Source organism: Opisthorchis viverrini (genome assembly GCF_000715545.1).
Source record: "Opisthorchis viverrini unplaced genomic scaffold opera_v5_430, whole genome shotgun sequence".
Classification (NCBI taxonomy): domain Eukaryota; kingdom Metazoa; phylum Platyhelminthes; class Trematoda; order Opisthorchiida; family Opisthorchiidae; genus Opisthorchis; species Opisthorchis viverrini.
In genome coordinates, this window is record NW_008752087.1 from 265568 (window position 1) to 276282 (window position 10715).

At 43.6% G+C, this 10715-nt stretch overlaps 2 protein-coding genes across 2 annotated transcripts; both read left to right on the forward strand.

Annotated features, from left to right (window-relative positions):
- Positions 1 to 1830: 1830 nt before the first annotated feature.
- Positions 1831 to 2019, forward strand: T265_10958 (hypothetical protein; the record flags this gene model as incomplete). Its single annotated transcript, XM_009177482.1, has 1 exon — positions 1831 to 2019. One exon carries the CDS (start codon positions 1831 to 1833, stop codon positions 2017 to 2019), a length of 189 nt encoding a protein of 62 aa, XP_009175746.1.
- Positions 2020 to 2328: 309 nt separating this feature from the next.
- T265_10959 (hypothetical protein) lies at positions 2329 to 9827 on the forward strand (the record flags this gene model as incomplete). The annotated part of the gene is made up of 6 exons (XM_009177483.1): positions 2329 to 2614; positions 2703 to 2817; positions 2857 to 2962; positions 3013 to 3132; positions 5556 to 5651; positions 9597 to 9827. 6 exons carry the CDS (start codon positions 2368 to 2370, stop codon positions 9735 to 9737), a joined length of 825 nt encoding a protein of 274 aa, XP_009175747.1.
- Positions 9828 to 10715: the final 888 nt, after the last annotated feature.

Below are 10715 nucleotides of genomic sequence, written 5' to 3' on the forward strand. Positions count from 1 at the left end.
AGCATTTGGAATATTAAAACAAGAGAATAATTAACGGAGTTTCAATCATATTCATAACATCCGCCACACCTGAAATGAGCGTGTAGATGTTTATAGTCCATTGGTGGTCTTGATCGTAATCTTTCAGATCTTCTCGGTTCAGAAACTTCAGGTTCTTCGCAGGTAATATGTTCTTCAGATATAACGTTTTGTTCGGATACCATAAGATCATCCACAAAGGATTCATTAGTATTTGAAACAACAAGAGTGCCGTTAACAGACTGACCTCTGGTATTAAACTCAACCTGCTCAATGTGTTTCCGATGACAACAGGGATCATCCAAATTGAGAATTGTGACCGTCCGTTTGCCACTTGATGAAAATATTCTTCCTGTAGCAGGTCGTAGATCGTTGCCCTTGAGAAACGTAACATCAGCCGTTTTGGCACAGTCAAGGCTTGTGCGCAACGAGCGAGATTTAAATAGAAACGCGGGAATCATCCCAGCAACGTAATGAACGGCGTCCCTTCATTGCAATAGAAAATTATTAATCTCACGGTCCAGTTCCACAAAAGAAGCAGGAGGATGAAGTAATGGCAGATTTCAGTGTTCGGACAAAATTCTCAGCAAGCCCATTCGACTGGGATGTCAAGGAGCAGTAAACAGATATCGACATCTAAGACCCTTTAGCCATTTCCCGAGGAATTTTGCAGTGAAATGCGTACCGTTGTCAGTACCCAAAGCAATTGATACACCTTCATGGCTGAATACTTTCCTCAATGCTTGTTGTGTGAAGTCGGCACTTGGAGACGTAGTGAGAAAAACTTCAGGCCTACGTGAAAATGCGTCAATAATAATTAAAGCATAGTGTTTGCCGAGAAAAGCACCACAGTGGTCAGCATAAACTCTCTGAAATGTTTCACAAGTACCTGGCCACGGATACCACTGTGAAGACTTGTTATGAGTCTTATGTGCACATTTACTACAATTCTTAGCAGTATACTTGATGTCAGCATCCAGTTCCCGCCACCAGCACGACAAGCGTGCAAGAGGTTTCATTTTATCAACACCCAGATGACCAGTGTAAACCTGCCAGAACAGTCATTTGCTGAGTTGGTGGAATGATGGCTTCAAAGCACAACAAATCATCCGGAATAATGTAAAAAAAATTTCTATGCGAAAGTAAAAAGCAGGAAATCGGCGTCGTTCTTGCTGCGTCCGGCCACGTCGCAGTGTAGAAAAATGGGAGCAAAATATCTTCTAGTATCAGCAACAAGTGCATCCCGTTTGATTGGTAATGGTTGAATCAACAGACAATCAGAATTGTTTGAGTCAGAGTCGCATGATGGAATTCTCGACAAGAAATCTGCATGGGGAATCATTTTTGCACTACGATAAACAATTGTGTAGGTGTACAACCTCAGTGCAATAATCCACCGTCGCACCATAGCGGCAGATGACTTCGCCAGAGATTTTTTTGGAGGATACAAGAGCTGTAAAACCTCGTGATCGGTAGCAGTGGTAAAGTTTGATCCAAAAAGATACTTACGGAGCCGTTTGACAGCCCAATATACCTCAAGTCCTTCTCATTGAGTCTGAGAATATCCATTTTCGGTTTTTGAAACTCAGCGGGAAATGCAAATCACCGGTCGATAGATAAGACTTTTCTAAAGGAGACTTTACCCCCAACTAAGACCAGTTAGACTATCTCTGCCAATAGTCTTTGTTCGGCGAAACTACCGTTCAGATATAACCTCGATTTTTTGAAACCGTGTATCTACCATGGGGGAAATGCACTGAATGCACTGATGGTTTTCATGACGGTAGCTGGTTTCTACCTACAGCTCTCCATATGAATTCGGGCGATGAGTCTTCAAATACTTCAACATTTCCGCTGTCGGAGGAAGAAATTGCTGACGATAACGATGTTACCAATGAATTTCCCAAAGCGGAAAAATATAAAGAGGGAGATCGTGAATTTATGCCACTGAACGATGACTGGCACACCTGCGAAACGGCTCGATTGGATACGACGCAGTAAGATTTACTAGGTCGATATCCGATAGCTGATCAAGATCCCTGGAGTCGGAGGCAATGGTTGTCCGCCCTTCACCAGACTACTCGTTCTGTGCCGTCGGATTAGCTAATGGAGATATCCGTGTAAGTTTACGATTAGATGACTTCGTATAATTTACTTGTAGCTTTTTCACTTGAATGGTACAAGGAAAACCGGATTAACAGTTAGGCTCAAAGACCCTGGAGAAACTCTGCCGTGTACTGACATTAGATTCTTCCACAATATACCGTCAGCCACATCGAGTGAGATGCAGTGTATTCTGTGTTCATGTAGGTTTATGACCATCAGTTTGTCCGTAATTCTTTCGTGAAGATGCTTCGGGCTTTGTCCGACTATGGAACTACACTTTGCCATCAAGCAGAACCGCACTCAAAACTATTTGGAAAGAATATGTGTTTCGAGATGACGAAAACGATGACCGTGGTAAACAGGATGCGAATCACATTTTGTGCCTCTCCATCTCTTTTGACAACAGACGTTTCATTACTGGTGGTAAAGATGCATACATACGTGTATATGAGAAAGGATGGAGCAATGAATGTCGTCTCTTGCGGCCAAAGTGCGGTCGGCTATTCAACTTAAACCGTTATTTTCTAAACACAGAATCCACTCATTCGAGTCCCTGGGGCACACAAGCCGTATTACAGCCTTGGCATATCACCCACGAGGCAAAGAGGATCGCCGCTATCTACCGATTTTCATCTCAGCAAGCTGGGATGACAGTATTCAGGTTTGGCATGATCAGCAAGGAAGTTCACTGTGGTGAGTGGGCTTTTCATAGAGGTTTATCTGCTATTCTAGGCAAATTTATGGTACATATGTGGCGGGAAACGACGGTCTAGATATAGATCCAACAAAAAATATCATCTTAACCTGTTCGTGGAGGCGAGAAAACTCACTGGTTCAGGTAAAATGGATTATTACGCCAGTTTTTTGTAACCATACTTTGAACATTAGCTATGGCCGTTTCCCAACTTCCTCATCGAAGGTGAAAGAGAAATTACGGAGCGCGAAAATATGTCGTACAAGCGACCGTTGTCTCGTTTTGTATATGAACCGCTTAAACAGGTCACTCGGGTGAGTCCGGTTACTTGAAGAGCAATGTCAGTGTTCAACCCAATAGACAACTAACTATTTTGATGACCGGTCACCCGCCGAATTAATAACGATTCCGAGTGATGAGTGCGATAAGCATCTTGGGGTTTTGCGAAAGGAAGAGGACAGCAATGTGAGTGAGCTCGACCTCCAACCATATTGAAGACTCATAGAGAATGGCCTGTTATGGCCAAAAGAGGAAATCAGAAAATGACTTCCAAGGGCCCACACATCCAAACTGCTAAGAGCAGCATTTCAGTGGGCATAGCTTTCAACGATGGTCGCTGTATTTTTTGGGGAAGACTCCTACAATGAATTTTGTTCATGGTGGTGCGGCGTACCAATTGTGTCAAATTAGTGTTTCAATATATCCGCAGTCTGTTCCTTTATCTTTTGTTCCGTGTTGATGGATTAGGTCCACAGAGGTATAGCTCTCACTGGATAAGTTCCATTCCACATAATTTCCCTTTGATTTTCCTGGGGCATCACTCATTATTTATATGAACTTCAAGAGTTTAATGCCACAGATGTTTAGGAGACGTTGCTCGCCTCTAGGGGGTTGTTGACTTTATGAAGGTGAGCCCAAGCCCTGGATTCGTCGGTACCTATGATTTTGAGGACAAAGGATTACTATAAAACAAGTTCTCACTGGATGAAACTCATCTACGTTATGGGCCTCGGAACAAATTGAGTATCAGTACCTGTAAGTTTTTCCGGGTTGTTGTCACCAGAGAACCAGAAAATTCTTTGTTATCGGGTAAACTTTTTTTACGAATGACACAGGTCTTCGTTCACCTTGTTTTGTTTTCTCTTTCTGAATAGAATCTTCGTGAGATTTTCACACTATTATAGTTAGGTTGCTCTTTTTGCAAAAAGGCTTCTTCCATGTACACATTCCCTGTTTGATGCGGTAAATTTTCTATTACTAAACAACTGAAAAGTTCCATTACATCACATTGAATATGCATCTCGATCACTAAATCACCCTGACTACTTGGAAGGCCACGAAACGTGCGCCGGCGTCGAAAGCCTGAGCAAGAGTATTGGCGGAAATGTCAGAGGCACAACGCGGAAAAACGGACACGTTTGAATAAGTAATGCCCGAAAAAATCTGTGGAATTCAACTGCGTCCTACAAACCTCGGCTGCATCTACTACAACTTACCAGACGAAGAACTCGATAAGAAGGTTGCGTGTTCGTGTCACGTCGGGCTCACCAAATTTGTTAGTGCTATTGTCTTTTACTAGAAGCAATATCATAAGGTGAGTAACACTAACAATAAACAGCTGTGTGTAGTGGCTACCAGAGACAGTAGTACAATTGAATAATACACAAAAAGGAAAGAGACTTATCGAGTTCATCGTTTGATAAGTTGTAGTGGATGATGCCAAGGTTTGCAGGACGCAGTTGTATGGAATGCGGGTCTTGACCGAGCGTGTTGAAATCTGGCCTGTTTCTTGTCGTTTAATCCAAAACGATATATATATATATATATGATTACGTTGTGAATGAGGATGCGCTTGCGTTGTTTGTCTTAGGATAAGTTTCCAATAATCTCAGTTAGTCGTGGGGCGAGTGTTCATGACATAATCAAAACAGAAGTGAAATGGTGAGTGTGCATGTATTAAACAAATTATGTGAGTGGTTGAAGATAAACATTGATGAGATAGTAACCAAGCTCTGTGAAAGTGCTTGAAGATAAACCTTGACGGGATGGTAACCTACAAACCACCGGCTCTGAAGACGTATCATCACAGTGCGGTGCTCTGCGGCATTTTAGAACGAAGACACAATTTGAAATGTAATTGTCAGTGTATGCTTTTCGGCTTGGATACCGTGTGTCCGCACAGGCTCATTTTTGTCTCACGTAAGGTCTGACGGGCCAGCTCGCACCGATTAGTGAATGAATTCATTGCAGCGAAGTGCCCCGTGAAGAGAATATGTTTTCGAGGAAACCTCTCTGGACATCTTGATCACGCTAGTCGTCTGAATAGCAGGTAACCGAAACTGCTTGATTGTAGAATTACCCGCAATTGGTCGCACGCAACTTTGCGGTATACCTTCTTCGACAATCACAAGGGCCGTTCAGAAGATACCGAGCAAACGATTTAATCCTGCTCATGAAGTAAAGCTGCGAAAAGAAGAATACATGACCTATCCTGTAAGGTGGCTCCCTCCGGGAGGTTGTTCCTGGCATGAAATGATATCGTACACTTTTTGTGAGGCGGCCTAGTTTTTAGGATGAATACGCTTCAGTCGTGGCTACGTAATTTGTTTGTATGCGGAATCGGATATGAGGCGTTTGTCATGAAGCAAAGTACTCATTTGATGTTCAGTTAGATAATTCTTTAGATGTGAGGACTATGTCTAACGCATGTTTTCTTGTCCCTTCTCATTCAATTTAGGGCTACGTGGCCAAGTTTGACGCACACTACAAACTGATCCTCTACGCTGGTAGCAACAAGAACTTGGTCAGTATATTGGACATTGAAAACAACACGGTAATTCAGTAACAACAAGACTTTTAACTGTAGTATTTATCCATACACAATCAACCCTGTCCAGCGAGAAACTCCGTGAAAACAATAACTCCACGGTAGAGGTAATTCAAAACCGCCCGTTGGTACTCGGATAGCAAGCAATCTACTTTTTTGAAATGACACTCGAACGAAAAAGAAACATCTCTCCGATCAAGGCAAATTCCAAGCTTGAACCAAACGACCAAAAAACAGATTTTTCACACAGCTGTCAGTGAAACACCAAGCTCCAGTCGGCCCAATTTACCCAAAAATTCGAGTGGCTAAGAATTCCACCCGTAAACTCGTCACGAAACCCGAACATCACTTTGGGGTTCAACAAGGCTCCCACTATTCTGTTAACCCATGCGAAGATAGAAGCCTGGTTCTGTTGGTTTATGGTCAACGATAATGACAGGAAAACAGTTACTGTGGAGGGACAACGCCCTACCGAATTTATTGACGCCGGATCCTTCAGTTTTACTCAAGCTGGATTAATCGAGGCATGTACGGAGGCGATAGAGTTATTATGCGCTCACATTCGCGTAACTTGACCGTTTCTGTCAGTATCAGTATTTGGTCTTGTGTTCCTTCAGGAGGTTTCCACTCAGGAAGGTGACGTTTTTAAGCGCGACTCTAACCAGTCCAACTAGAGGATCTTAATTTAATTCTGATGGCATGACACTTTCACACTTTGTAAAACCAAAGACAAAAAAGCGTTCAGCTGTAGCACCCTTCCGGTGCCTAGCTGCCATGCCACCCGAAGGAAGCACGAGGGCTGGGATACTGCCAGGTTGCCCAAGCCTAGACAGGGGAAGTCGAGTGGCGGAGGTCGGATTCGAACCGCGGACCTTCAGGTTAGTAATCCGCGCTCTAACCACTTCGGCCATCTCGCCCCCTAAAACCGCTCTGAGCAAATCGTTCAAGGATAAGTGATTCAATCAAGGCGTTCCCAGGTTGTACGACCTGAGCCACTTCGAATTAGCCCTTTGGAGAAATTTGAGGTGGTGTGTTATATCTATCTACCCCACCCCTGTAGCAAATTTGTAACATGTAACTCGTGTCTTAGTGCCAGAAAAGAACTCGCCGACAAAGAACACAACAGTTTTATTGCAACAAGCGAGCGCAAAAGCTACAACGGCCTCGCGCTATTTAAAAAGCACTTTCTGGCATTGATCCAGGCTGCCTTATAGGCGTTAGTGAACACCCATCAACATCGATCGTGTTCCTCCTGAAAGCTGATCACTTTCGGCTGTGCTTCTGTGGCGAGCCTGATGACTCATCGACTTTTGCTGAATTGACTGACTGGCTGTCCTGGATGCTTGCCGGCTTTCCTATTGAGATTTTGGTGGAGTTTCAGGGTCTCAGTAGGTTCCGGGCGTTTTGGGGTTACTTTCAGGAATCTGACCTTCCTGACAGTATGTCTACCAGAATATACCAACCAGCATAGTATCGTGAACTTCTGTTAAGAGAACTCAGAAAACTCTGGAGATACTGATGGTCTGTTGTTATAGAAGCATACTCTTGTACAGATACCATGCTGGTGAGCACTTCGGAAAAGTACTCTATCAACCTGTAAGTTCGAAACCAGCTGGGAAACATTTGTGGATAGACGGAGTGTAATGGTGACAGCATCACTCTGGAGGTCGCCATCGATTCATGCAGGTCTGTGGTAGCAAGGAAATAAAGTACATCGGTTTAGCATTTGGATGACTTACTGGTTAATAATCAAGTGGATCCTTCGCAGTAGGTCCCGCAACGTCTGGGCAACAGCTAACGGCGTGCTCGCTTTCAACCAGGGATATGCATTCCCCGTAGTACCAGTCCATTAAAGTGGTCAAGCTCAGCCTAAAGTCGCTAACTTTTCCTAATTATATCGATTACATTTGGTTTGGAAAACGAAAACGTTTATCCCAAACGCGCTTACAAAATAAAGCAGTAATTCCTGTTGTAACCTAAGAGATCATTTTAGGGTTATCTTACTGAGTATAGCATCATTATTGGGCTACAACTTTTATTTTATAGAACTAAAACAGTTAATTTTCCAAAGGCGGAATCGGACTTGTGGGAGACAGGTACTCCCATGTTCTACTGATAGCGAGTCACCAGCAGGCAATCTGAGATTAGAGTGCTCAAATTTGTAATAATGAAACTAGGTCACTACTGCATCTGTACCGCATAGTTCTCGATTACATTTAAAGTGGTCCATCTTTGAGACGCCCAACCCGCATGGTATCATGTCATGTTGCGGAAAAATTGTGACATTTTACTGAAACACAAGAGAATTGACGGGTGATACCAGTGCCCAATTTTGGAACCAATGCTAACTGTAGTGCCATCGTGATGGATCTTAAAGAGCGTCTGTAAGTTTGGTCATTGACCTTACTTCTTCGGGATTTCATTAAACTTGGAGGGTCACAGGCACTAGCTAATTTGATCCATCGTGAGCCTTCAACCACTTTTGAATGGCAAATCCTGTCACTCGAGTTGGAAGCAACCGTTCAAACAGGTTTCGAAGGAAGAGGTGTAGTCGATTAATTTAAACTTTGTCATCCCATTCACCGTCCCACGTGTTTTATAGCCATACGTCGACAGTCAGGTGGCTTCTTAGTGGAAAGACCATTATTGGACCGAACGTCACTATGCTAGCACTGCTTTTGGTGTATTCGTGAACTTGCATTCTTCGGCCGCCCGTTGCAATCCACCCAGAAGCCACTCAATTATGCGAGTACACTCTGTAGATCATCTGAAGTGAGTTATACGTACTTCCGTCGCGCCTTCGTCTCGATGAATCGTTTTGCTTGGCTCCAGACGCTATCAATAGAATTCAGAGCTGGTGGGTAGGGAACCAGAAAAGAAAGCACAGCCACCGTACCATGGTGCATTTAACATGCGTTTCCATTCACCATAACAAAACGTTTCGGAAAAAGGTGACACACTTTCATCTATCCAGAGAGTCAATTTTTTGTCTTCTCGTGTATTGCCATTTGATGAACAAGTGCTTCTTTTCTCCGTTTCTTTCCTCACGTGTTCATCATCTCTGATGTCAAGCACAGTCTTTTACCGTGATCGAACAATTATCCACGTGGTTACCCATTTTTGAAATGCGCACTCTTTGTCGAAGTGCATCTTTCTACGAAGTCTAAGTCGCTCTACAGTCCGCTCATTTGATCAACTTCGATATCTGTCAAATATTTCCTTCTGTGACTACTGTGTTGTCCAACAACACTGAAACTTCAACACTGAAGTTGAAAATTAACTGACGAGAAAAGCCAGTGACTTACCTAACATTTCTGAACACTAACCAGAGCAGTAACTGCTTTCCGGTACTCTCCACGGTTTTAGGCTAAAACGATGAGTTGATGAGTTTCGATGGGATAGGATCTTCACAGTGAGCCACCGATCGTCTTCTCTAACATGTGATGGCTAACATTTTTGGTGCTTGTTTCGGTAAATGAGGTCACTAAAGATTTTGGTACTAGACTCTTTAACATGTTTCCATCTATATACTTTATCATAACCAGCTAAGTTGTTTGTTTAAAGGGACGTCAGTGCAACGAGTGATTTTGTCAATAACTCAAATGGTCCAATGGAGAGCTGTGCCAGAATTTCGGGACTTGGGTAGGGAGGAACTCGGGTAAAGACCGGATAGCAAGCAGCACTCAAAGATAATCCTCTGAAATCAGATGCTAACCGATAAACACCTCGTGTCCCACCAGTTATTTCCGTCCATTGGAAGACTGAGACAGAAATAGGCGACCGTTCTCAGGGATTCTCCTTGTTAGGAACTGCTCTGGAAATTGCCTTCATAATGACTTGATGTTAACGACAATTTTATCCTGCTTCACACGTTGCTTCCCAAGCACTCCCAGAGTATGCTCAGTGGAACCTTAATGAGATGAAAACTACATTATTCCGTCTCTGTTTTAGGTCATCGCGGAGGTGACGCATCTAGACAATGGGGTGTACAGCGGTGCGGTATTTCGGGACCCAGAAACGCCAGATCAACTACGGATAATTTACACAAGTGGGAAAGGTGTTAGCCTTGGGAAAATCAACATGAATATATAGAAAACATCAAGGCGCACACAGAAAGCCGCCATCGATTCAAATTTTCTCCTTAATGATACGTAATTCAACTGTTGCCGAAACTATACGAACTGTTTTACCAGAGTGCTTGTTGTCTCAGTCGGGAGCGGGTGAGTGGGCAATGGTTGTATGAGCGGGTAAGATTGCATCGGATTGCGGAAAGGCCCGCTACAGCACTAATCCTTGTGCACTATTGGTTATAAGGGACATAACAGTGCCCATAAGAGGAACCGCATTCTTAGCTAAAACCACTTCCTTCGACCTTTGCTTGAAACTGATACCCTTCGGTGGAGAATACCCAGCTTTCAACAAAAAACAGAGGGAAACTCGGCCTCCCTGTGTTACGGTGCCAAATGCTTCTCCGGCTAACTGCATGGAAGTCAAGTTTGATGGTTCTAGGTCTCGTAAAGTGATATTCTTCGGTACAATACAGAGCTGTTCTAGTTACCTCCCTCTAGGGACCAACTACACGAGTGGGCGAAAGAATTCTTCTCCGGACCAATCCCAACTAATGGAAGGTTCAACTAAATACAACTGGATATTCTGTCACTGACGTACAGGCTGGAGTCATGCCCATAGTTGTTAGACAGAGAAATCTGCACTGACCTTCGTAACTCCAACAGTGACGTTGTCCTCCATCAGTCCGTTGTGAATTACACGACAGCCCAGATGAAAGAATTTATCTACCAGTCAGGCTTACAGAAGCACCGTACACAGGGATGGTATGAAGCGCAATTAAAAAATGTGGCAGAATTAACGAGCTTATTCGAAATGGTTTGGCTAAGCAGCCTCCAATGTCGCCGTTTGGTCGGGAGTGGGTGTTTCCAGAACAGACAATCCTTGCACCTTTCGAAACGCCCACAAATTATGTTCCTCTGAGGACTTACAGAGGAACTCCTATTCCGTACACTCTCATGGTACAGGTCTGTCGCCAAAGTAAGGGGCGGAAACAAGTGTCCT